General features: G+C 43.7%; 1 protein-coding gene across 3 annotated transcripts; it reads right to left on the reverse strand.

The window, feature by feature from the left end:
* Nucleotides 1–1,070: 1,070 nt before the first annotated feature.
* LOC311142264 (rho guanine nucleotide exchange factor 9-like) lies at nucleotides 1,071–27,897 on the reverse strand (the record flags this gene model as incomplete). Of its 3 annotated transcripts, XM_084177883.1 has the most annotated exons (11): nucleotides 1,071–1,983; nucleotides 2,088–2,156; nucleotides 2,475–2,718; nucleotides 6,093–6,224; nucleotides 6,940–7,069; nucleotides 7,398–7,630; nucleotides 7,891–8,070; nucleotides 9,291–9,515; nucleotides 17,834–17,923; nucleotides 18,816–18,995; nucleotides 27,877–27,897. In XM_084177883.1, 11 exons carry the CDS (start codon nucleotides 27,895–27,897, stop codon nucleotides 1,814–1,816), a joined length of 1,674 nt encoding a protein of 557 aa, XP_084034009.1. In that variant the 3' UTR covers nucleotides 1,071–1,813. The 3 variants fall into 3 exon arrangements, with proteins under 3 accessions (XP_084034009.1, XP_084034010.1, XP_084034011.1); XM_084177884.1 differs by lacking the exons at nucleotides 17,834–17,923; nucleotides 27,877–27,897 and having other exon boundaries at nucleotides 18,816–18,956; XM_084177885.1 differs by lacking the exons at nucleotides 6,093–6,224; nucleotides 17,834–17,923; nucleotides 27,877–27,897 and having other exon boundaries at nucleotides 18,816–18,956.
* Nucleotides 27,898–27,954: the final 57 nt, after the last annotated feature.

Genomic DNA, 27,954 nt, shown 5'->3' on the forward strand with positions numbered 1-27,954 from the left:
ACATTTTGATTTATTCCAAGCCATAGTCACAGAATTAATGATAAATCATCCATAATTATTAATAAAACCCCAAAAAATGAAATAAAAACATCTTAACAATTCGATATTGAAGCGTTTGTTTTCATTATAATGCACTTTATTATAAATTAATGAATATTCAATACATAGATCATCAAGATAAAATGCCTTAATATTAAAAGCGTTTTGTCCTTCAATATTACTGCACACTTTCATATTGCACTTTTATACTGTATTTAGTGCAATATATTAAATCCTAGTTAATTTTTTAGGCATAGAAATATCGTTTTAAAAATTGTTTTTACTCTTTGAATACAAATATAGATAACAAGCTTGACCACCAGCCTTCCCTTTGCATTTCTTTATGTGAAATTCTGGTAAAACTCTTTGATTGAAGTTGCCATCATAATGCCTAGAAAACCCACTGGAACCCCCCTGAAACGTTCCCCATATCCTGCTTCATCTAAGCCTGGTGTCAGACGTCAAAAGTGAAGGCTTGAACCTGAAATGACAGGTGTAAATCAGTAATGTCATAACATTGTGCTGGCACTATGAAAGCCACCCCAGGAAAACAACTACCAATATGTTTTTACTGTAGTTCGGCTACAGTGGTATTATTTTCTTGTCCTAACCAATAAAGCTCTCACTATCAAGAATGAACATCACATGAAAATAAAGCCAATGGATATGGGTTTAACCATGGTCATTTTATGGAACTATCGTCAAAGAATTGAATGGTAAGCCTATGTCCAACTCTTATGAGATCGCAATCTTTGTTGAATGACTTGGGCGGTTGAAGGGCATTCTAGCAGACTCTTCTACCTGAAGAAATCACAGGTGCATCTTAGTTAAGTGCAACTATAACCACATAGTATTCTACAATGACTGTGAGGTGCCCAGTGGTAAAGAAAGCACTATGCAATGTACTATATGATAGCTGAATATACTGTAATATCAGGTCTCAAACTTCCATCCTGGTTATGTAAAATCAGTGTGAATGACCATTTAAGAGAACAATTCAAGATGGTATTCCTATCCGACTGAAGTTTCTACATGTAATAAAAATATATACAACATATACTGTACACCCTGTCAACAATATGTAAAGTATATGAATGAGTCACATTGAAGTTGATGATGCTGATTCTCTTTTTCCTTTGACCCGTAAGAATATAATTGCACATAGAACACCTGTAATTGACTTCATCATGCTTTACAAATTAACAAAAATAAAATGTAAATAAATATTCACAAAAACAATACAAGATTGATGAATTTGGCCAGCATTTTACATGTTAACAAAAACAATAAAATAAAATAAGAGAAACCTATAAAATGGCCATTAAGGTCACAGTGAACTGTAGGACACAACCAGATTTGGCATAAAGATCAATGTATGACTAGTGCTTCCTCATTTTTAAATGTGGACACAAAATGAATGTTCAGTTTGTTCTTTCTTGAAACCTGCGATTCCCTTTTCCATTTTCCAAGGATTAGTAGAGGTCACAAAAATATTCTCACAGTTCAGGAGATAGGAAGGTGTTTTGGTTTTCTCAGGTTCCAAAGGTGTGGTTCGCTGTGGTAGTTGTGTTGGTAGTTGTCATTGCACTCATACAGGTAAAGTGATTATAACAGTACAGTCATTAATGAGATGCTCACAAGCTAAATGTTTGACAATCCAAATACTCTTGGGTCCAAATACTATTGTGTTCAGATTTCCCTTCAAAATAGTCACAATTGAATTAGAATGGTGCTTCTAAAAAAAATAAGGTGGTCTTTCTAAACTATCTCGTCTCTATTTCCTAAAGGGGGTTAACCTGCTGAAGCTCTGCCAGAAGGGAGACTTGCACCTTTCAGGTTCAGGGAATTCAAATTCTGATTGTTCCATGCTGTCTCCTACCAAGTACTGTCCTGGATTCATGGGGTCCATAGGAGGGGGGTATCCAGGCGGCACAGACCTATGGCCTAAAATTTGGGAGGAGAGAGATATTAAGGAAGAGGAGAGAGATGCACTATAGATGGACTAAAAACAGACATTGTTAGCAAAACTTGGTTAAGTGTGTATTTACCTTTCTGTTTGGTCATTCTTCGCACTGTCATTGCCGCTTGCCGCTTCTGATACTCTGATATCTCAAACCCTGAAATATATAAATTATTATTATTTTCATTTACCATTTTCATTTATGTTGTGCAAACCTGTGCCCCCGCACATTGACTCTGTACCGGTACACCCTGTATATAGCCTCGCTACTGTTATTTTACTGCTGCTCTTTAATTATTTTTTATTTTTTTATTTTTTACATATCTATTTTTTACTTAACACTTATTTTTCTTAAAACTGCATTGTTGGTTAAGGGCTTGTAAGTAAACATTTCACTGTAAGGTCTACACATCTTGTATTCGGCGCATGTGACAAATACAATTTGATTTAATTACCATTTCTTTCACATACACACCTATTTTTTCATCCTCTTGCACCATCTTGCGTTCCTCATGGAAAGCTCTGAGCCAGCGAAGTTTCTCCTCCAGCTTCTTGGCCAGGAAGATGTGGATCTCATCTGAGTCCTTATTACTCAGCTTGAACGCGTTCTTCACACTCACGTTGAAGTCATCATCCCGCCCATCGACGGCATCAACTACATTGTACCTGTCCATATCGATGCGGCCCTTGTAGTACAGAATGTCTCGTCGTATCAAGTCCTGAGGGAAAAGGAGGGGAGGGAGGAGTAGAAGGGAAAGGAAAAATAAAGTAGAGAGACGATTCTAATTTACTTTGAATCATCTACACTAGTGCTTTGAACACTAGAAAGGCACTGCGAAACCCAGGTGACAGACAGGAAATGAAAAGGCTTGAATTCCTGGCAGCCAGGAAGAAATAAGTGCATTTTGACTAATTGCAGCCTATCAATTTCCCTGTGACAGACAGGGGTCCATGGAATCACCCTGATGAATAATGCACTTTGCTGTAAGCAGCTGCTCCAGATTCCAGGCGTCCCGTCCCCATTAGTGATGCTGCTGCGTACTCCTGTATTCCTTTCCCCTCTGAGAGCTTGCATCACACTTGTCCCAGCTGCCAGCGGTAAACTCTGAGAGCCACAACAGCCCTGTGTACTGTACTGAAGCCTGTCAGCTACCCCTCACTTCTCTTTGGACATGACGGCCTCTCTTATGTAACAACATTGTTGTCATCCACGTCAGAAGCAGGAATCAATCACAGTGCTAAGGGGAGGGAGATCAAAGATAAGACCTCACAGACAAGCAGGGATGACTAGGGATGACTAGGGATGACTAGGGATGACTAGGGATGTACAGTATATCCATCCAGTTCTGTTACATCAAGGGACATAATATTCTGTACAACAAGGTTAATTCCATTTCAGGAGCTGAATTAAAGAATTGTGTTCCTGACCATTTTCTGTCACGCCCTGGCTCTGGGACTCTGTTATGTTGAGCCAGGGTGTGTTGTTTCTATGTGTTTTGTGTTCTAGGTTGATTATCTAGCTCATGTGTTTCTGTGTTGGCCGGGGTGGTTCTCAATCAGAGGCAACGAGTATCAGCTGTTGCTTGTTGTCTCTGATTGGGAACCATACTTAGGCAGCCTGTTTTCCACAGTATTTTGTGGGATCTTGTTCCGTGTTGGTTTTGTATTGTAACCAAGGACTTCACGTTATCGTTTTGTTGTTTTGTTCGTGTGGTGAATCTAAATAAAAGTATGTTCACTTATCACGCTGCGCATTGGTCCACTGTGTATGACGATCGTGACAGAAGATCCCACCATAACTGGACCAAGCAGCGTGTCCAGGAGCCAACGCCAGAGGTGAATCTAATGGATGTCCACCTCGACTGGGTCAAGCAGCGTGTCCAGGAGCCAACGCCAGAGAGGACTCTAATGGATATCAACCTCGACTGGGTCAAGCCGCGTGAGGAGGAGAGAGGTTGGACTTGGGAGCAGAGGCTGGAGAGTCTGGCGAGAGCCATGGAGGCCATAGCCACGGGGGAGAGACGAACCCAATACATTTTTAGTGGGGGGCTCACACCGTGGACGACGGGACTGCTGGAGGCAGATAAGGGGCGAGGTAGTGGACGAGGAGAGAAGGCCACCGGGTTACGGGAGCCATTGGCGAGTAGAGGGAAGGAAAATGTAGAGGCACGGCGAGAGGTACTGAGGTGTGTTGCCAGTCCGGTCCGGCCCGTTCCTGATCCCCGGGTAAGGCCAGTGGTGTGTGTTCCCAGTGCGGTCCGGCCTGTTCTTGTCCCTCGCACCAAGCCTGTGATGCACGTCGCCAGCCCGGTACGGCCTGTTCCTGCCTCTCGCGCCAAGCCAATGATGCGCGTCGCCAGCCCGGCCCGGCCTGTTCCTGCTCCCCACACCAAGCCAATGGTGCGCGTCGCCAGCCCGGCCCGGCCTGTTCCCCGCACCAAGCCAATGGTGCGCTTCGTCAGCCCGGTTCGGCCCGTCCCTGCTCCCCTCACCAAGCCAATGGTGCGCGTCGCCAGCCCGGCCCGGCCTGTTCCTGCTCCCCGCACCAAGCCAATGGTGCGCGTCGCCAGCCCGGCCCGGCCTGTTCCTGCTCCCCGCACCAAGCCAATGGTGCGCGTCGCCAGCCCGGCCCGGCCTGTTCCTGTTCCCCGCACCAAGCCTGTAGTGCGCTTCGTCAGCCCGGTTCGGCCCGTCCCTGCTCCCCGCACCAAGCCTGTGGTGTGCGTCGTCAACCCGGTCCGGCCCGTTCCGGCTCCCCGCACCAAGCCTGTGGTGCGCGTCGTCAGTCCGGCACAGCCCGTGCCTGGGTCACCGGTGCCTGGTCAGGTACCGGTCAGCTGCTCCACATCGGAGCCTAAGCAATCCGCTCCACCGATGTCCAGTCCAGCTCCAGCCAGCGGGGCCAGACCGGACCAGGGGCGCTACGGAGGGTGGTGGTCAAGCCCGGAGCCGGAACCGCCTCCGAGGAGGAATGCCCACCCGGCCCTCCCCTGTTCGGTTTATGTTTGGCGCGGTCGCAGTCCGCGCCTTTGGGGGGGGGGGTACTGTCACGCCCTGGCTCTGGGACTCTGTTATGTTGAGCCAGGGTGTGTTGTTTCTATGTGTTTTGTGTTCTAGGTTGATTATCTAGCTCATGTGTTTCTGTGTTGGCCGGGGTGGTTCTCAATCAGAGGCAACGAGTATCAGCTGTTGCTTGTTGTCTCTGATTGGGAACCATACTTAGGCAGCCTGTTTTCCACAGTGTTTTGTGGGATCTTGTTCCGTGTTGGTTTTGTATTGTAACCAAGGACTTCACGTTATCGTTTTGTTGTTTTGTTCGTGTGGTGAATCTAAATAAAAGTATGTTCACTTATCACGCTGCGCATTGGTCCACTGTGTATGACGATCGTGACAATTTTCATTTCAAGCTACAAGTTTGTGAGAGCTACCATCATATTTGAATGACTAAGCTTTTAATAAGACACGTACCTAAAGAATGGGATTGATTGAGGGTTTAAGAGCTAAACACTTCATTCATTTAGAATTTCTTAACATGACATTTGAGAATCTCTCAAGACATTTTGAGCTCTTGGATGCATTTAAGAACTTCATATTTTTTTCTTGAGATGCTTCTTTTTTTCATAGTTGTAGAGTTTTGTGAATATGACTCAAAAGTCTTGTTGGTATTGGGGAGTAAAGAAGAATTGCTGTCATATAAACTATCAAACAAGCCTGTTTGGTCATAAAAACTGTAGTCATACTGTCCTAAAGCTCTGTCTCTGTCACCACACTGCTGAGGCTAAGCATTTTTTCTTCCAATCCTGTGACTTTGTGTTTTGCACAATAAATCATTACCCCTTAGGCACACTAAGCTGGTGACGTGACTCTCTTTTTCAAGCAGTGACCTTCATTCGCCTTGAACCTGGGAGGTAGAAACACACCTACTGATTTTGCTGCCATGTTTTATTCACAAACAAATTGATCAATGGATCAGATTTTAAGCTAATTCATGCCAACTGTCTGCAAAAGAGAGGAGTTACATAAGCACCTGGGTGTGCCAAGACTGGTTTCGATCAATTAAATAGCATTTGTGACCCAGATGTGGCCACCTTACCTTTTTACACAGAACCATTTGATGGTCGAACAGGAAGAAGACCCTGGTCTGACTCCGCCCATATGGCTGGTAGATCCATGACATCTCCCCAGTGTAGACCAACTCTGAACTCCTGTCTAGAATATCATCCCCCTGCACAGAGAAATACAAGACGGTCAGATCTTTAAACAGGATCAATAATAGTCTGTGATACATAGTCATCAAAACCGAATCCTTTTATGCTTATGAAATTAGAAAAGTGGCTGATAAGATACTGACTGGTAAGACAGGCTTCATCTCATTAACGTTGACTCTTTAGATCATAAGAGAAGAATCAAATACATAAATAGTGACAAAGTAAAACTCTGGTGGGTTTAAAAAAAATTGAACTTGACATAATTACAGTACCTCAGTGAAAAACTCTCTTCAACTAGGTCAGAGTGATCTGATAACGCTAGCTCTCTCACTCTCGCATCAAATACAGGTTCTAGTCTAGCAACACAGATCCATCCACTTCCTCTTCTCACTCCTGACTAGCTTCATCCTGACGAAATGGAGTGCTTCAAAACGCCCTGTGTTTTCTTATTTCATCAAAAGAGTAATGTTCCAAAAGGAGAGATTGGAGAGATATATTTTCCTTTAAAAAAATAAACAACAACTTCTTGCCTCTGCAAGCCTTCACATAGGCTCTACGTGACAGCTTATCAAAATAGGTGCATTGTAAAATACAAACTCTGACCTACACAAACTAGTGCAGTAGCAAAGGAGTGAGTTGACAGAGCAAAACATTAAACTAAAGCGGCATGGTGTATTCTTGTCCCACAGTACTTGTTCGTTCCTCAGCCCTGTCACCCTGTCTCAGCCCTACCTCCCAGTCCAGCACAGACGCCTGCCACTGTGCTATCTTGTCAATGTTTTCCAGGCGACGCTTCCGCTCGTTAATCTGCTGAGTGACATTCCGCATTACGGCCAGCGCTGCAGCGACATAACGGTAGTCACTACAAGAGGAAGGGAGGATGACACAGTGTTACAGGGGTGGTGACTTAATAAAAATAAGGAATACAAGGTTAACCATAGTACTGTAGATAGTCAGGCATGCAAACTGTGCCACGTCTCTATCATAGACTTCACTTCACAAAATACTTTTAGTTTAGCATCCACGTCTAGGATCCTCACACCCTCATGGCACCCTCATGTCTCCTACAACTAGCCTGAGAGCAAAAAGGACCATTCATTCCAGAAGGATCTTTATCAGTAGAAACATCCATCATAACACAGAGGTGAATGTAAATCTTTGATGTGACATTGAGGCTGAGGGACAGGTACCTATGCTCCTGGACAGTATACTTGAGCAGCTCTGCCAGCTGCAGAGGGTACTTGCAGATCTTCTGGACGGGCGTGAGCAGGAAGCCATCAATGGCGATGTCAATCATCTGCTGCACCAGGCGACACGCCTCGAAGAAGTGCTGATAGCGGCCATCCTTCATCAGCCGAGAGAGCTCCATGCAGGCATCCACGTGGTTGTTGCAGTACTCCGAATATATCCAAAAGCCATCTTGCTGTAAACAGATAAATGTGTACAGTATGTCTGAAATGCAGAAACAAGCTACAAATGTTTATATTTTTAGGAGTTCACAAAAGTTGAAGTTGCCATTGAAACTAATAACCAAAGGGAACTCCCATCATCAAGGTTCTCAGATGTATGACAAAGGATGAGAAAATGGGCATGTACGTATGATACACAAGGTTTACTCAAATCTATTGTGAGAGATTACATTTAAAAAACACTTGAAATCCTGAGAGATACAAAAATGCTTACATGCTCTAGGAAGCAGGGACCTATTTCACTGAGATGAGGTTCTTCTGTATTGTACTGCTTCTCCAGGTCTCTGACGAAGCCCATTTGAAACCTGTAGATATCTTCAATGTTCCCAAATATGACCCTCAACTGGTCGTCGTTGAACATGTCTCTTCTTTTTTTACATTGCCGGAAGTAACCCTGACGCAGCAAAGAAAATAAGAAATAAATGTTTTGTTTCGATCCAATATTAGCTATTGCATTTCAAAGGATAGTATTGCATTGATGTTTCATGGCATCTGAAAAAATGTTTTACCTGTAGGGCATTTAAATAGTTTTGTGTTAGCTTTAAAAAAGGCATCAGTGCCAATGATTGCATCATAGTCATTATTTATTCAAATAAAGGCAGGGAAAATGGCTACAGCTCTATAAGCAAGAGTCTCAGTTATGTAACTCATCCCCTCTGTGGGAGCTTATTTCTCCGATAACATTTCAAATCATTCATGAAAAATCATATAGTTTCACACTTAAGGGACCCATCACACTTCAATACCCAGTCACCTACACATTACGATTTGCCATGTGATGTTGCTTAAACACTTTTTTTTTCTCTGCGTAATTTTCAGTTGTGATTATGTAATATTTCTGTGGAAACAGAGGGAAAACGGATTTAAAAAGTCATAGATCAGATAAGAGCTTTTTGAGTACTTTTTCATGTACTCTCCTGGGTGCATTGTTTGACAGAGACAGGCGGAGCGTGAAATATATGGCGTGCTTGTTACTATATATGCTGGGGAAGAGTGCAGTGTGATGGGAGGGATGCCATTTCTGAGCCCAGCACCAGCACTTACAGGTCAGCATCCCCAGTCATCACTTCTAATCTCTCACTAAAACACTGTAGCCATGTCACTACTCTTTAGAACACCATCATCCTCTGCGGGGTCGGAACCACCGGATGCATCCGGTTTTCAGGGGAAGTAGAAAGAGAGCCTGTGACGCGACTTCCGCTATTGGACGATAAAAAGGCGACACTCCATCTTAACTCCTCCTCCGCATTTACTGGATTGGTTCAACAGTGCAGAAGATAACCTCTCCCGACAGTTTTATTTCTCTCGTCAGGACCAGAAAGAAAGAAACGCCGCTCAGGCGTTTATTTTACGCATGCCCTGCTACGTTAGGTTAGAACACCATTGACTGAAGTTTGCCTTTGAGGGACACGGGAAGCACTGTACTGCATAAATATAAATATAAAGAAACTTCTTCAACCTTCATATTTCATATTGGATCATCACTAGTAACCTGGCTTTTCTTGCTTTGAATAGTGGTTGGATAATGATCTAAAACAAGGTAATTGTCTATAACCTCTGCCTCACATATGCCCTTCAGTCTCTGGAAGATGTCCTCTAGCCAGCCAAGCCTACCTCACATATGTCCTTCAGGTGTTTGATGTAGTGACGCTCTGTGCTCATGATCTCATTGATTATGTTGGCCCTCATCTGGTCTCTATCCTGGGCGGGCTGGCCCAGGCAGAGGCAGTCACTGCTGCTGGGGCTGGCGTCCGCATGGCCGTTCTGGACCTCACTGGGGCTGGGGCTAGCCCCTTCAACTGTCTCTACCGCCGTGCTCTCCTGTTGGTTCACCCACAGCTGAGGACAGCCAAACACAAAATGTCAGCCTGGACAAATATTCGGTAGCATCAACAATCAGGGTTGGGTTGTAAGTATATGATCTAAAATATAATTAAAATACAAAAAACAACACCATACTAATTCCAAAGCCATGGGACTTTTTCTCCCAATTTAAATAAATGTTCAATGCCACTCCTTCAGTTTAACACTGTGCATCATAATTAGATTTGACACAACACCTGTTACAAAAATACAAGTATACAAATATCCATATACTGTCTTCATTCCTCTGATGCACCTGTAAAAGAGGTACCTGTCCAACATTTTTTGTCATTGATCTTGAATTTTAACGAACACATTGCAGGGGGTAAAAGCCTTTACATTGAATTGGTTGAGCTAAAGCAACAGTATGCATCGAATCTAGAAAAATAAACAAGCATGAAATTGCAGGTTAGGCTGAGTACATCACATAGACTGCACAATAGAGCTTTAAGCATGAGCGCTCACAACGTGTAAGGCAGATATTGGGAATTTAAAACAGAGTTTTGCTACTGATAAATGGGACAGTTGATAGACTGCACTGCATAATCCCTGTGTTTCAACAGTGGCTCCCGAAAGTCTGTTTCCCATTGGAGCCATGTTCAAATTGATAGTGATAGACCATGTTATAATGTAATCTAATGAACAATATAAATATATACCACATACAGTGCCTTTAAAAAGTATTCATACCCCTTGACTTATTCCACATTTTGTTGGGTTACAGCCTTTCTTCCTCACCCATCTACACACGATACCCCATAATGACCAAGTGAAAACATGATTTTAGAAATGTTTGCACATTTATTGAAAATGAAATACAGAAATATCTAATTTACATACATATTCAAACCCCTGAGTCAATACTTTGTAGAAGCACCTTTGGCAGCGATTACAGCTTTGAGTTGTCTTGGGTATGTCTGTATCAGCTTTGAACATCTGGATTTTGAGATTTTGCAGACTTTCTCAAGCTCTGTTAAGTTAGATGGGGAGCGGCGGTGAACAGTAATCTTTAAGTCTTACCACAGATTTTCAATGGGATTCAAGTCTAGCCTTTGGCTGGTCCACTCAAGGACTTTCACATTCTTGTTCTGAAGCCATTCCAGCGTTGCTTTGGCTGTATGCTTGGGGTCATTGTCCTGTTGGAACATAAATCTTCGCCCCGGTCTAAGGTCGTTTGCACTCTGAAGCAGGTTCTCATCAAGGATTTGCCTGTATTTGGCTTCATTCATTGTTCCCTCTATCTTTACCTGTCTCCCAGTCCCTGCTGCTGAAAAGCATCCCCATAGCATGCTGCTGCCACCACCATGCTTCACTGTAGGGATGGTGTTAGACCGGTGATGAGCTGTGCCTTGTTTTCTCCAGACATAGGGCTTTGCATTCAGGACAAAAAGTTAAATTTTTTGTCTCATCAGACCACAGAATCATTTTCATTATGCTCTCATAGTATTTCCCGGTTGCTCAGTTTGGTCGGACGGCCAGCTCTAGGCAGAGTCTGGGTAGTTCCATATTCTTTAAATTTCCCAATGATGGAGACCACTGTGCTCTTGGAAACTTTCAACACTAGAAATTGTTTTATACCCTTCCCCAGATATATGCTTCATCACAATTCTATCTTGGAGATCTACAGACAGTTCATTGGACTTCATGGTATAGATTCTGCTCTGACATGCACTGTCAACTGTGGAACCTTATAATGACAGGTGTGTTTCTTTCTAAATTATGTCCAAACAATTAAATTGGCCACAGGTGGACTCCAATGAAGTTGTAGTGACGTGTCAAGGATGATCAAAGGAAATTGGATGCACCTGAGCTCAATTTGGACTGTCATAGCAAAGGGGTGTGAATGCTTACAGTGAGGGAAAAAAGTATTTGATCCCTCTGCAAAACATGACTTAGTACTTGGTGGCAAAACCCTTGTTGGCAATCACAGAGGTCAGACGTTTCTTGTAGTTGGCCACCAGGTTTGCACCCATCTCAGGAGGGATTTTGTTCCACTCCTCTTTGTAGATCTTCTCCAAGTCATTAAGGTTTCGAGGCTGACGTTTGGCAACTCAAACCTTCAGCTCCCTCCACAGATTTTCTATGGGATTAAGGTCTGGAGACTGGCTAGGCCACTCCAGGACCTTAATGTGCTTCTTCTTGAGCCACTCCTTTGTTGCCTTGGCCGTGTGTTTTGGGTCATTGTCATGCTGGAATACCCATCCACTACCCCTTTTCAATTTGACAGTACATGGCCCTGTCCATCGTCCCTTTGATGCGGTGAAGTTGTCCTGTCCCCTTAGCAGAAAAACACCCCCAAAGCATAATGTTTCCACCTCCATGTTTGACGGTGGGGATGGTGTTCTTGGGGTCATAGGCAGCATTCCTCCTGCTCTAAACACGGCGAGTTGAGTTGATGCCAAAGAGCTCGATTTTGGTCTCATCTGACCACAACACTTTCACCCAGTTCTCCTCTGAATCATTCAGATGTTCATTGGCAAACTTCAGACGGGCATGTATATGTGCTTTCTTGAGCAGGGGGACCTTGCGGGCGCTGCAGGATTTCAGTCCTTCACGGCGTAGTCTGTTACCAATTGTTTTCTTGGTGACTATGGTCCCAGCTGCCTTGAGATCATTGACAAGATCCTCCCGTGTAGTTCTGGGCTGATTCCTCACCGTTCTCATGATCATTGCAACTCCACGAGGTGAGATCTTGCATGGAGCCCCAGGCCGAGGGAGATTGACAGGTCTTTTGTGTTTCTTCCATTTGCGAATAATCGCACCAACTGTTGTCACCTTCTAACCAAGCTGCTTGGCGATGGTCTTGTAGCCCATTCCAGCCTTGTGTAGGTCTACAATCTTGTCCCTGACATCCTTGGAGAGCTCTTTGGTCTTGGCCATGGTGGAGAGTTTGGAATCTGATTGATTGATTGCTTCTGTAGACAGGTGTCTTTTATACGGGTAACAAGCTGAGATTAGGAGCACTGCCTTTAAGAGTGTGCTCCTAATCAGCTCGTTACCTGTATAAAAGTCACCTGGGAGCCAGAAATATTTATGCTTGAGAGGGGGTCAAATACTTATTTCCCTCATTAAAATGCAAATCAATTTATAAAATTTTTGACATGCGTTTTTCTGGATTTTGTTGTTGTTATTCTGTCTCTCACTGTTCAAATAAACCTACCATTAAAATTATAGACTGATCATTTCTTTGTCAGTGGGCAAACGTACAAAATCAGCAGGGGATCAAATACTTTTTTCCCTCACTGTATATAAATGAAATATTTCTGTATTTCATTTTCAATATATTTGAAAAAAAAATCTAAAAGCATGTTTTCACTTTGTCATTATGAGGTATTGTGTGTAGATGGGTGAGAAAAAAATATATTTAATCAATTTTGAATTCAGGCTGTAACACAACAAAATGTGGAATAAGTCAAGGGGTATGAATACTTTCAGAAGGCACTGTAGTTCTGTAAATTAACAGTTTGCATATATTCACATCAAACACAAATATCAGGACTCAATAGAGCAGGGATGGCAACTGGTCGTGTCCCGCGGATCAATAGTAGAATACACAAGGTGCAATTTCGAAATGTGGTTGTGCATCAGCAGTTTGTCTCTTGTTATCTGAGTCACTGACAGTCACTCCATTAGCCTATGTCAGCATTTTTTTTATTTAGATCGGTAAATTAGTGTAGCGGCCAGCTATCTAAACATGTAGTAATCATGGTCGAATTACCAAATTACCAAAAACATTTGCTTAGGGCCTCCAAAAGATTAAGGCCGGCTTTGACTGCATGTGTGGGTATGGATGTGGGTATGCAGACCCGCGAGCCACTGTGGCCCCTCATGATGAGTTCAGATTTTTGGTGGCCCCTCAAAGTTACCCATCCCTGTGAAGAACCCTCACAGTGAAACACCCAACTTGTCAAAAAGTTTTTGTTATTCATAAAGTGCTGTGACTATGTCTAGTAGAACAAAGCAAAACCTTTCTGTGGTGTTGCTGTGGTTATTAAACTGAGAGTGATATGGAATTCCACCTTTCCTTTTTAATTGTCATATTATGATATTACAGACTGAAGGTGGATCTGTTGGACACGGATTAGGTGTTGGTTAACACACACACAGATAAGAAATAACATTGCATTACAAAAGCGATAAAACCATGAAACAATTAATATGATGTCCTTCTACGCAGTATTCACTGTTAGATTACAATCTGATACCTCCTAGTTGAAGGAGTTGCAGGAGTTGTGAGCGCATTCGCGCATCGGTTGCTTGAAGGCATCTCAAGGAATGAGCTGTCACTTTGTGTAATCCTCAAAGGGAACTAATTTTAGCATCCTTGCCAGAGAACACGGGGTAGGTAGCTGACTCCTAATGCAAATCTACTTAATCATGATGTTTTTCAGGAGAATACAAATTTCAAAGCCAGCCATGATGCAACTGTGTTGTTAATGGGCACATTGCCCTCTAGGATATGAGGGTACTATGTTCCCATAGAATTATCTTATTATTTTCTTTCACACAAAGAGAATCAACACATTAAATGAGGTGTGATCAGTCTGTAGATTCTGTCAAATTAAAAAAAGATGAGGCTGAAACATTTACTCCAGAGAGTTTTGCTCAATCATCCCGACATATCTGACTGTTTGTTTGCAAATATGAGGTAGTTGCTTAACTTTGATGGTGGTCATTAACCCCATGAGAACAGCTACTGTAAGTTAGTTATTGGTTGTGCTGTTTTGTCCTTCACCACTATTTGGGTAGCAAACCATACTTTGAGAGGCTGCACATAAAGAAGATGGGTATAAAGCACCTCTGGCATATGCCAATATATGTTACAAACACAAGACCTCGCCATAACAAACACAGACAAGGCCTTCACCCAAGCTGGGTATTCTAACTGGAAGAATGCTACTGATAGTACCAAAGGATTTGATGCACCACCACCAGCTCCAAGCAAACGACGAAGTTAGGAAAGTACAAATCTCCAGCAAAATCTGGTGGACAGTACAGTAGGCCAGGAGAACTATAGGAGAAGAGACTGTTCTTCAGCACGTGTCAGAAATGTCAGAACGATTTTGCGAACGCATCAGCCAACTGGTGGAGGCCCTGTGTGTCCTTGACCCAGAGAGCCATGACTTTCTAGATGTGAAAAAGGTAAAACAACTGCTGGATCTAAGCAAAACAGATTTGGTGGAAGCTGAGTTTAGTGTTGCTCGCCAGTTTTTGCAGACTGAAATCGCACGCTCTGGCACCAACTGCATTAAGTACTGCAGTGCATCTCCTCCTCATGGACTGCACCAGATTTGCCAGTTCTTGCTGTGAGATGTTACCCCACTCTTCCACCAAGGCACCTGCAAGTTCCCGGACATTTCTGGGGGGAATGGCCCTAGCCCTCACCCTCCGATCCAACAGGTCCCAGACGTGCTCAATGGGATTGAGATCCGGGCTCTTCGCTGGCCATGGCAGAACACTGACATTCCTGTCTTGCAGGAAACCACGCACAGAACGAGCAGTATGACTAGTGGCATTGTCATGCTGGAGAGTCATGTCAGGATGAGCCTGCAGGAAGGGTACCACATGAGGGAGGAGGATGTCTTCCCTGTAAAGCACAGCGTTGAGATTGCCTGCAATGACAACAAGCTCAGTCCGATGATGCTGTGACACACTGCCCCAGACCATGATGGACCCTCCACCTCCAAATCGATCCCGCTCCAGAGTACAGGCCTCGGTGCTACCCTCATTCCTTTGACGATAAACACGAATCCGACCATCACCCCTGGTGAGACAAAACCGCGACTCGTCAGTGAAGAGCACTTTTTGCCAGTCCTGTCTGGTCCAGCGACGGTGTGTTTGTGCCCATAGGCGACGTTGTTGCCGGTGATGTCTGGTGAGGACCTGCCTTACAACAGGCCTACAAGCCCTCAGTCCAGCCTCTCTCAGCCTATTGCGGACAGTCTGAGCACTGATGGAGGGATTGTGCGTTCCTGGTGTAACTCGGGCAGTTGTTGTTGCCATCCTGTACCGGTCCCACAAGTGTGATGTTTCGGATGTACCGAAACATCACGTGGTCTGCCATTGCGAGGACGATCAGCTGTCCGTCCTGTCTCCCTGTAGCGCTGTCTTAGGCGTCTCACAGTACAGACATTGCAATTTATTGCCCTGGCCACATCTGCAGTCCTCATGCCTCCTTGCAGCATGCCTAAGGCACATTCACACAGATGAGCAGGGACCCTGGGCATCTTTCTTTTGGTGTTTTTCAGAGTCAGTAGAAAGGCCTCTTTAGTGTCCTAAGTTTTCATAACTGTGACCTTAATTGCCTACCGTCTGTTAGCTGTTAGTGTCTTAACGACCGTTCCACAGGTGCATGTTCATTAATTGTTTATGGTTCATTGAACAAGTATGGGAAACAGTGTTTAAAGCCTTTACAATGAAGATCTGTGAAGTTATTTGGATTTTTACGAATTATCTTTGAAAGACAGGGTCCTGAAAAAGGGACGTTACTTTTTTAAGCTACATTCTATTATGGTTTTCTTGGTAGCCTATTGGTTTGTGTTGTTGTAAATGGAACTGTACGTATTGGAAACGTGTTTATGGTAGGCTGGCATTGCTTAAATGATTACGTGGGTCAAATTTGATTCACAGAAGTGTATTGTGCCATATTACAACGTGTTGCTGAACTCATGAGCGAGTGCCATGATTTTCCATGTTTGAAGCGGGCCTGTATAGGCCTATTTATTTGGCAAGACAGCTGTGCATGGCTGCATCTCACTGTAGTAGGCTGTAGGCTGCTGTATGTTTTGGTTATTTATGTTTTGGTTATTTGGATCTCCATTCGCCTTTTGTTTACTTTAATGTAACTAGCCTAAATATAGATTGTGCCATGCCTTTATCAATCTGATATTTTGTTTACTAGGCCTACTACTTGGTACCGCTGTTTTGTTCTGTTCACATTTATTCGCATTCGCAGTTGTGTCGGTATTCTAAGACAAACTGCACACTTAGAAAAAACTGTGCTATCTAGAACCTAAATGGGTTCTTCGGCTATCCCCATAGGAGAACCCTGTGAAGACCATTTTTTGGTCCTGGGTAGAACTCTTTTGGTTCCAGGTAGAACTATTTTGGGTTCCATGTAGAACCCTTTCCACAGAGGGTTCTACTTGGACCCCAAAAGGGTTCTATCTGGAACCAAAAATGGTTCTACCTGGAACCAAAAAGGGTTCCTCAAAGCGTTCTCCTATGGGGACAGCCGAAGAACCCTTTTGTAACCCTTTTTTCTAAGAGTGTGCTATTCAGTATTTTTGTTTGCATGCATGAATAACTAGGCTACTACTTTCATCATTTAGTTTGCATTATTTTGGTAAGACAGCTGTGAGTATGGCTGCATTCACATATGCTGTTTGAATAGGTGAATTGCTCTATCTTGTAGCCTCTATTCATTACCAAAACGGACTAGCTTTAGGGTGCTGTTCATTGCGCTGATACAGCGCAGCAGAGATAGGCTACAGATTTCAGATCCTGGCACTGGGTCTGTCTCAGTGCTTGATGGTACTCTGTGTACATGGTTTATCTCAGCCTGAGTACATTGTCCACGGGTGTCTATTTAGGGCCAACTCTTTCTGTTTCCATTAACCAGTGGACAAAGACTATATGATAAATTCATAGGATGGGCGCAAGAATCCAGAAATACTATTAAGATTTTAGAAAATGTACTGAAAATAACTTTCAACATGCCAACAAATCCAGTTACATAAAATAACCATTAAATAGCTTTTATTTGAGTCACTCATCAATCCTTGCTCTTTTTATCCACCTGTTTGATATGCCCTGTCCTCTGCTAAAAGGGTGGTCATACATGTTTCATCATTCAGATCTGCGATTAATCAGTGCCTCAGTACTCACTTTTCAGTTTAGTGAGAGAGCAGATAGTGAGAAAAAGAGTGAAAGAAGAATGAGAGAAATAGAATGTGTGAGAGAGAGTGGAGAGCAAGGCAGAGGCCACCACTCACTTTCAAGGCCAATTTGGAAAAGGTTTCCTACACCTTTCCCAAGTTGATAATTAACACATTTCTATTGTTTGTTTAGATTCTGATGGAAGCACTTTATCAATTAAGAATTAAGAATAACTATTCTTTATATTTGTTTGAGATACCATAGTTGAACCTTAATGCCATTAAAAGCTTGACACTTGAAGCATGGTGTTGTCTGCAAATGGATCAGTAGTATCAAAGCGACAAGATGTTAGATATGGGGTGGTTCAATGTGCAGTGAGATGCTAGTTAAATACTTGCTGAAACTATTAAACGCACCTTGGTAGTTGTGTTTTGGAACCTTGGAGCTGCTATAGGGTTGATATAGAAAACCTGTTTTGTTTGAGGTTGTGGTAGGTGGGGTTCAACCTTTGGAGAGAAAAACATGACATACCTTGTTCAGACTCATTTTTACAGTTAGCAGATTGAGAAGGTTAGTAGTGATAACCCCCCAAAGTATTAACTTCTCACTTTTCTTCTTCTTGTTTTCACAGTATTTCATTTGGAGAGTAAATATGTTCAGTTCCTGTGAGATTACCATGGCATAATAATATTTTTATCAATCTCAAAATATCATCATCATCAAAGCCTAAAATATCTGCCTTCAAAACGGGGCAGTCGATCAACAATTATCAATGATAAGGCAATGGCAAATTAGTAATGGGGAAGCTACTCTGAAAATATAGTTTACCAAGCTACCAATTACTTCACACTGGAAGAAGGTAAGCTACACTAAAGCTACCCTGAAGAAAAAATAGTTTACTTAACTAAAGTTACTTTGAAAAAGTAGTTCACTTCATCCAAACTACTTCGTGAAAGATTATTATATAGATCTGAAATTTCTACTAATTGCAAGAATAGATCACTTTGGGGTCATATGTTAACATAATGTGTTATTTAGCCTATTATCACAAAAATTATGTTTGAAGTTAGAATTAGGCAGGTCTGATGCCGAAAAAAAGAAAGGAAATTATTGCCTAATTTACCCTTCTTTTATTTTTGCAAAAAAAATGTAGTGTGTAGTTCCAGTAGTTAGCTACACCGCTACATGGCAAAAAAAGTTATTAACTCCTGAAAACACTACCTTGATTTGAATTTAGTTCAACTACCACCAAGCTACTGCAAAATGTAGTTGTTTACTACTCCCCAACACTGATAATCCATCACACCATTGTGCATATGTGGTGAACCCTTGTGTACTGGTTGAGAGGCAAGACACGGTGCAGCAGAGAATGAGAAAATCGTTGATGGCTCCACTCACCCTCACAAAGCTGGCTGGGAACCATCCTTCTTCATCGTCAATCTGTCCCCACCACCAGTCCTTATTTGATGCATCGAGGACCTTGATTACATCCCCCGCCTTAAATGCCAACTCCCTGTCGGCCATGGTGACATGATCCCATACTGCCTCAGCGCTGACGATGGATCCTCCACTGATCAACTGTGGGAGAGGGGTGAGGGGATAGGGGAGAGGAGAGAAGGGAAGTGAGATGGGAAAGAGAAGAGAGGAGAGGGAAAATGGGATATTGGGGTGAGAGGAGAGAGGGGGTAGAGGGTAGAGGGGAAATGGGGGGGGGGGGGGGGGTGAGAGGGGAGGAGAGGGGAGGAGAGAGGAGGGTAAGGGCTCATTAGTACTCTAATTTTCTCATTCAACTTCTAGCAAAAGGGCAGCAGGGCACTGTCAAGTCTTGGCGACCATATCTGATTTTTGACCAACTTATCTACCTACAAATTTTTTTTATATATAAACTCAGCAAAAAAAGCAACGTCCCTTTTTCAGGACCCTGTCTTTCAAAGATAATTTGTAAAAATCCAAATAACTCCACAGATCTTCATTGTAAAGGCTTTAAACACTGTTTCCCATGCTTGTTCAATGAACCATAAACAATTAAGGAAACATGCACCTGTGGAACGGTCGCTAAGACACTAAAAGCTAACAGACAGTAGGCAATTAAGGTCACAGTTATGAAAACTTAGGACACTAAAGAGGCCTTTCTACTGACTGAAAAACACTAAAAGAAAGATGCCCAGGATCCCTGTTTATCTGCATGAACGTGCCTTAGGCATGCTGCAAGGAGGCATGAGGACTGCAGATGTGGCCAGGGCAATAAATTGCAATGTCCGTACTGTGAGATGCCTAAGACAGCGCTACAGGGAGACAGGACGGACAGCTGATCGTCCTCGCAGTGGCAGACCACGTGAAACAACACCTGCACAGGATCGGTACATCCGAACATCACACCTGCGGCACAGGTACTGTTGTAAGGCAGGTCCTCACCAGACATCACCGGCAACAACGTCGCCTATGGGCACAAACCCACCGTCGCTGGACCAGACAGGACTGGCAAAAAGTGCTCTTCACTGACGAGTCGCGGTTTTGTCTCACCAGGGGTGATGGTCGGATTTGTGTTTATCGTCGAAGGAATGAGCGTTACACCGAGGCCTGTACTCTGGAGCGGGATCAATTTGGAGGTAGAGGGTCCGTTATGGTCTGGGGCGGTGTGTCACAGCATCATCGGACTGAGCTTGTTGTCATTGCAGGCAATCTCAACGCTGTGCGTTACAGGGAAGACATCCTCCTCCCTCATGTGGTACCCTTCCTGCAGGCTCATCCTAACATGACCCTCCAGCATGACAATGCCACCAGCCATACTGTTTGTTCTGTGTGTGATTTCCTGCAAGACAAGAATGTCAGTGTTCTGCCATGGCCAGCGAAGAGCCCGGATCTCAATCTCATTGAGCACGTCTGGGACCTGTTGGATCGGAGGGTGAGGGCTAGGGCCATTCCCCCCAGAAATGTCCGGGAACTTTCAGGTGCCTTGGTGGAAGAGTGGGGTAACATCTCACAGCAAGAAGATGCACTGCAGTACTTAATGCAGCTGGTGGCCACACCAGATACTGACTGTTACTTTTGATGTTGACACCCCCTTTGTTCAGGGACACATAATTCAATTTCTGTTAGTCACATGTCTGTGGAACTTGTTCAGTTTATGTCTCAGTTGTTGAATCTTGTTATGTTCATACAAATATTTACACATGTTAAGTTGGCTGAAAATAAACGCAGTTGACAGTGAGAGGACGTTTCTTTTTTTGCTGAGTTTATATATACAGTGCATTCAGAAAGTATTGACACCCCTTGACTGTTTCCACATTTTGTTACGTTACAGCCTTCTTCTAAAATTGATTAAATTATTGTTTTTTTCTCATCAATCTACACATAATACCCCATAATGACAAAGCAAAAACTGAAATATTACATTTACATAAGTTTTCAGACCCTTTACTCAGTACTTTGTTGAAGCACCTTTGGCAGTGATTACAGCCTCGAGTCTTCTTGGGTATGGCGTTAAGAGCATGGCACGCCTGTATTTGGGGAGTTTCTCACATTCTTCTCTGCAGATCCACTCAAGCTCTGTCAGATTGGATGGTGATCGTTGCTGCACAGCTATTTTCAGGTCTCTCCAAAGATGTTCGATTGGGTTCAAGTCCAGGCTCTGGATGGGCACCTCAAGGACATTCAGAGACTTGTCCCGAAGCCACTCCTGCGTTGTCTTGGCTGTGTGCTTAGGGTCATTGTCCTGTTGGAAGGTGAACCTTCGCCCCAATCTGAGGTCCTGAGTACTCTGGAGCAGGTTTTCATCAAGGATCTCTCTGTACTTTGCTACGTTCATCGTTGCCTCGACCCTGAGTAGTCTCCCAGTCCTTGCCGCTGAAAAACATTCCCACAGCATAATGCTGCCACCACCATGCTTCACCGTAGGGATGGTGCCACGTTTCCTCCAGACGTGAATGTCACGGATACGGCCGAGGCTGCCCCTCCTCCTCGTTCGGGCAGGCTTCGGCGGTCGTCGTCACCGGAGTACTAGCTGCCACCGATCGATGTTTCTGTGTCTCACTAGTTCTGTCTTTATTGTTCACACCTGTTACTCATTAGGCTTATTAGTTTCCCTATATTACCTCTGTTTTCCCTCCTGGGTGTGTGCGTGATTGTTCTTTGTTACGTCGTCTGTTGAGCTGTTGTTTTGCTCTTCCCTGCGTGGAGGGTTTGCTATGGTTTACTTGGATTCTAGTAAAGCCATTTATCTCTCAGTTCTGTGTCCTGCGCCTGATTCCGTTTCCCTACTGCACCCAGACGCTGACAGAATCACGCACCCGTTATGGAGTCAGCAGGCACGCCCGATCCCAGCGCTTCGGTGGAGGAACGCATCCACCAGCACGTGACCATGCTGCAGAGACTAGGTTCGGCTCTGGATCAAGTGATCAACACCATGGATCGATGGGAAAGAGTCTGGTTTTCTACACCTCCTCCTTCGCCGATTTCTCTTCCATCAAGATCCTCAAACCCTGGGTCCAGTGGTATTCGGCTCTCGCTCCCGAGGGAATACGATGGGACAGCTGCCGGGTGTAAGGGTTTCCTGCTCCAGGTGGAACTTTACCTGGCCACCATCCACCCGGCTCCCTCGGGATACGAGAGTGTGTCCGCCCTCATCTCCTGTCTGTCGGGCAGAGCCCTGGAATGGGCCAACGCGGAGTGGGGTGGAATAGACGCTGAGTCCGTTCGTTATGAGGATTTTACCCGCCGTTTCCGGGCCGTATTCGATCATCCGCCTGAGGGGAGAGCGGCGGGGGAGCATCTGTTTCACCTCAGCCAGGGAAGGAGGAGCGCACAGGAATTCGCCCTGGATTTCAGGACACTGGCAGCCAGCGCGGGATGGAACGAGAGGGCCCTGATTGATCACTACCGATGCAGTCTACAGGAGGACGTCTGTCGGGAGCTGGCCTGCAGGGACACCAATCTTAACCTGGACCAGCTGGTAGATTTATCGATCCGGCTGGATAACCTGTTGGCTACCCGCGGACGTCCAGATCAGGGTCCGTCCAGTCCATCCCCCAGCACTTCCGAGTCCACACCTATGGAGCTTGGAAGTGCTGATGCGGAGAGACCGAGCAAGGGGGTGGTCTCCTGCACCAACTGTGGCCGCAGAGGACACACTGCGGGCCGGTGCAGGAGAAGACCCTCATGGAATCGAGGCAGCAGGCAGGGTTCTGGGGGACCATCCCAGGTGAGTAGGCACCCAACTCACCCAGAGCTCCCTGTTGCTCACATGATGATTAATGTTATGTTCCCTGAGTTTTCCTCACATTCCCAGCATAGGGCACTCGTAGATTCCGGCGCAGCTGGGAATTTCATGGATAGATTGGTTGCACATAGATTAGGGATTCCTATATTGCCGTTAGATGTGCCCTTCCCCATACGTGCCCTAGATAGTCGCCCATTAGGGTCAGGTATGGTTAGGGAGGTCACAGCTCCACTTCGGATGGAGACACAGGGGGGTCATGAAGAGAGAATTAGTCTCTTCCTTATTGATACTCCTGCGTTTCCCGTGGTGCTGGGCCTTCCCTGGCTAGCCACCCATGACCCCAGTATTTCCTCCGCCCCCATTGGACATTGAGGGGGCACCGGCGTACTCGGTCCGTTCCATCATGGATTCGAGGCGTCGGGTTGGAGGCCTGCAGTATCTCGTGGAGTGGGAGGGGTACGGTCCGGAGGAACGGAGCTGGGTTCCCAGGAGGGACATCCTCGATCCCTCCCTGTTAAGGGAGTTCCATCATCGTCATCCGACTCGCCCTGCTCCGCGTCCTCCTGGCCGTCCCTGAGGCCGGTGTCGTCAGGGGGGGGGGGGGTACTGTCACGGATACGAACGAGGCTGCCCCTCCTCCTCGTTCGGGCAGGCTTCGGCGGTCGTCGTCACCGGAGTACTAGCTGCCACCGATCGATGTTTCTGTGTCTCACTAGTTCTGTCTTTATTGTTCGCACCTGTTACTCATTAGGCTTATAAGTTTCCCTATATTACCTCTGTTTTCCCTCCTGGGTGTGTGCGTGATTGTTCTTTGTTACGTCGTCTGTTGAGCTGTTGTTTTGCTCTTCCCTGCGTGGAGGGTTTGCTATGGTTTACTTGGATTCTAGTAAAGCCATTTATCTCTCAGTTCTGTGTCCTGCGCCTAATTCCGTTTCCCCACTGCACCCAGCCGCTGACAGTGAAGCTTGGCATTCAGGCCAAAGAGTTCAATCTTGGTTTCATTAGACCAGAGAATCTGGTTTCTCATGGTCTGAGAGTCTTTCGGTGCCTTTTGTCGAACTCCAAGCGGGCTGTCATGTGCCTTTTACTGAGGAGTGGCTTTCGTCTGGCCACTCTACCATAAAGACCTGATTGGTGGAGTGCTGCAGAGATGATTGTCCTGCTGGAAGGTTATCCTATCTCCACAGAGGAACTCTAGAGCTCTGTCAGAGTGACCATTGTGTTCTTGGTCACCTCCCTAACTAAGGCCCTTCTCCCCCGATTGCTCAGCTTGGCCAGGCGGCCAGCTCTAGGAAGAGTCTTGGTGGTTCCAAACTTCTTCCAGTTAAGAATGATGGAGGCCACTGTGTTCTTGGAGACCTTCAATGCTACAGCATGTTTTTAGCACCCTTCCCCAGATCTGTGCCTCAACACAATCCTGTCTCGGAGCTCTACGAACAATTCCTTCGACCTCATGGCTTGGTTTTTGCTCTGACATGCACTGTCAACTGTGGGACCTTATATAGACAAGTGTGTGCCTTTCCAAATAATGTCCAATCAATTGAATTTACCACAGGTGGACTCCAATCAAGTTGTAGAAACATCTCAAGGATGATCAATAGAAACAGGATGCACCTGAGCTCAATTTCAAGTCTCTAAGCAAACGGTCTGAATACTTATGTAAATAAGTTATTTCTGTTTTTTTATTTTTCATAAATTTGCAAACATTTCTAAAAACCTGTTTTCGCTTTTTCATTATGGGGTATTGTGTGTAGAATGCTAAGGACATTTTTTATTTAATCAATTTTAGAATAAGGCTGTAACGTAACAAAATGTGGGAAAAGTCAAGGGGTCTGAATACTTTCCGAAGGCACTGTATATACATTACAGGTCAAAGGTTTTAGAACACCTACTCACTCAAGGGTTTGTCTTTATTTTTACTATTTTCTACATTGTAGAATAATAGTGAAGACATCAAAACTATGAAATAACACATATGGAATCATATAGTAACCAAAAAACTGTTAAACAAATCCAAATCTATTTTATATTTGAGATTCTTCAAATAGCCACCCTTTACCTTGATGACAGCATTGTACATGATTCCATATGTGTTATTTCATAGTTTTGATGTCTTCACTATTATTCTACAATGTAGAAAATAGTAAAAAATAAAGAAAAACCCTTGAATGAGTAGGTGTTCTAAAACTTTTGACCAGTAATGTATATATATATTTTTGTACAAATTACCAGTATTATGAAGAATTAAACATCTTCGATTCATTGTGATTAACCTAACAAATGAGACGTTATAATCAATGCCAATGTGATAAACACATTGTGGATTACTTCTTTTTTTCAATTTGTTCAGATTTGCTCTAATCTTCTCCAATATTAAATCCACCCATTAGTGCCCAGACAAACACAACCAACTGTCCCCATCCATATAATTTCCAACACTAATTAAAAGACAGCCAAGTTTCGTTCCACCATCGATCATACCACCAATGGACACTACACTATGATTAAGTATAAGATCGAGTAGTTGGTAGAGACGACTCAGCGATGATATCCTAACAGACACATGCCTGTTTGTGTCCACCCTCAGGGAATACCTCCTTCTACAGATTATCAATCTCAATCTGGGGTTTAGACATTAAAGTGGGGAGATCTAAAACTGCTCAAATGAAGTCTCATGAAGAGGAATGATTGTGTTTATATTTCTCCATCTGTATTGCCACTGTAAAAGCCAGGTCAAACAAAACAAATTCACAGTTTGACGACCCTATTAATTGCATCACCCTCAATGGAGTAAAATATTTTATTACACCTGTGCCACTTTTGTCTTGCCCCTCCCTCTCACAAAATGTCCCTGGATTTGTCGGCAACATCTGTAATTGGCCTTATTCTGTCTAAAACAGATTTACTGTACTGTACATAATACACTTCTCCCCAGTGTAAAAGAGAAATGTTACATAAGATGATCAGTAGTACACGGTTCAGTCAAACTACTACGAAAAGCAGTTAAAGATGCCCAGAAAAGAGGGAAAGTCAACCAAATATTTTATTTTCTCAACACTCAACATTTTACAGTATAGTGTAAAAAGCTGAATATAAACATAAAGGCTAGCCTATAGCACTAGAAAGCTTTGTGTAGTTGGCTGGAGTGCGATGCAGGCAAAGGGGAGCCGGAGCACCATATTGAAACAGGGTGCAGACTGGTAGATGCTACATTGGTGCCGTGACCCGGATTACACAGCTGAGCTGTTATGGTTGATAAATCCCTAAAACATAGCCATAGTCATAATCCCAAAACAAGCAACAAACTTTGCCATAATTTGTGTTTTACTCAACAGCGTTTCTATATATAATGCAGAGAAAAACTCAAATTGACCTTCCCTCCATTCACATTTTAATGTCATGACCTATTCCAGGTTACAGAGGGCCAACTGACTTTATGTAGGCTATTAACATAATTAACATTTCTTTAAACAAAGTTTATGCAATAGACCACTGGTGCCCTTGCCTGAGCTCTGAAATCCTAATAACATCATGAGTGAAACAAAAAAGGTGATAGCTCAAACAAAGAGAGATACAACAGGATGAAAACAGACAAGCGCTCACTGTAATATACTAATGAACAAGTCAACATGTCCCTGATAAATGTGTCAAGAGTGCTCACTCTCCACTATAACTCACAAGCTCAAGAATATAAAGAGGTATTTTTTGCTTCACATGCATCTCCATGTGAATGCACCCCTGCCTGCATTAAATATGCACACCCATGTGTTGATATGACAACCTACCTTTGGCTTCCTCATAATACAACTAATGAATAACCATGTTTTTTTTTTTTTAAGGAATGTCTGCATACTGACAGTAATAGTGTTATTACACTCTTGCCTTTTTGCAATACAGCTATTTTATCTCCTGTGAGACTCATTGCATCACAATTTTTTCCCCTGGGACCCTGTAATATGAACTGTAAGCGTTCCATACAGCAGAGAAACAGTAGGTATATATTGCATTAGGTTGCAAACACACACACACACAAACACACACACTTACACACCACAAAAACATACTGTCATATTCATAGCATCTGTAGAATTGTCACTATGAAAAGGCAAACTGCATTATATTAGGCCTACATTACAAAACAATATCCATAACCATTTGTCATACTATTTAGGCCTACCCATTGTCAATCACTTAATGGAAATACAACCATAGGCCTATGTGGCACCACGGGGCCTACAGTGAGATACAGTAGAAGCATGGAAGAATGTACACAAGAGGGTCAATATTGAAGAAAAAAAGCAAGACAGACAACTCTACATTTGATAATAAATAATTACATTACTAGGCTATATGCTAGTTCGTTTACAGTATGCTACATGATGCTTTTTGTTTTCATCGCGCCCACTAGCTCTAATACATGACATATTGGGCAGTACAACATGTTATCTACACAGCCATTTAGAGCTTACATGCTGAATAATGACGTTATTCTAATATATTATATTATATTATTCTAGTCCATTGAAATCGCGTCCTTTCAATCCTACCAGATCAAGAAGATTCTGTGATAAGGCCACATTTATTTTAACCGAGCACCATTGCCAAGTAGGCTAATCAACAGAACGGACAAGCGGGATGTGTCTTACAACATGCCAATAAAAATGAATTTACAACGAGAAAACGCCGAGGCCAAGGAACCTTTCCTTAGAATGTATAGCACCAATCTGACGCTCCGTGACTGCCATATCCTACGATGGCCGACATGTTAAAGAAAAGGTAAACCACAAACAAGATAAGGTAAGATAGAATATACCAGCGCCATTCATATCGTGATGAGGCCATGTTGAAGCCCTGTGTGTCCCTCCATAAGAACGCGCATTCGCTCCCACTTCCTCGCCTCCACTGCACGCCGTGCGTAGGCTAGACTACTTGTGTATGGGCTGCGATTATCCATACGCGCACTGAGGCACAGTATCAGCAACCACTAACCACACAAACATAAGCATCATATACGATGATGATTAAGACCAAATGATAATTTTCATATCCAAGGTCATAATGTAGTACATGAGCACTGCAAAATGCAATCGGTTAAGGTGCAGATTATTGTACACCAACATTTTGTGACTGTTCATCATTTTATCCAAACTCAAGAAAATATGTATAAATCTCTAACTACTTCCCCTTTCACATAATACTGTATTCATGTTTATAACTCTCTTACAGAATCATCATCCTCACCATCATCATCCTCATCATCATCAGAGTCTCCACCGTTAGTTCCCCTTCCACTCTGACACCCGTAGTCCGCTAGTTTCC

The sequence above is a fragment of the Coregonus lavaretus genome (assembly GCF_964263955.1).
Source record: "Coregonus lavaretus genome assembly, chromosome: 15".
Lineage (NCBI taxonomy): Eukaryota > Metazoa > Chordata > Actinopteri > Salmoniformes > Salmonidae > Coregonus > Coregonus lavaretus.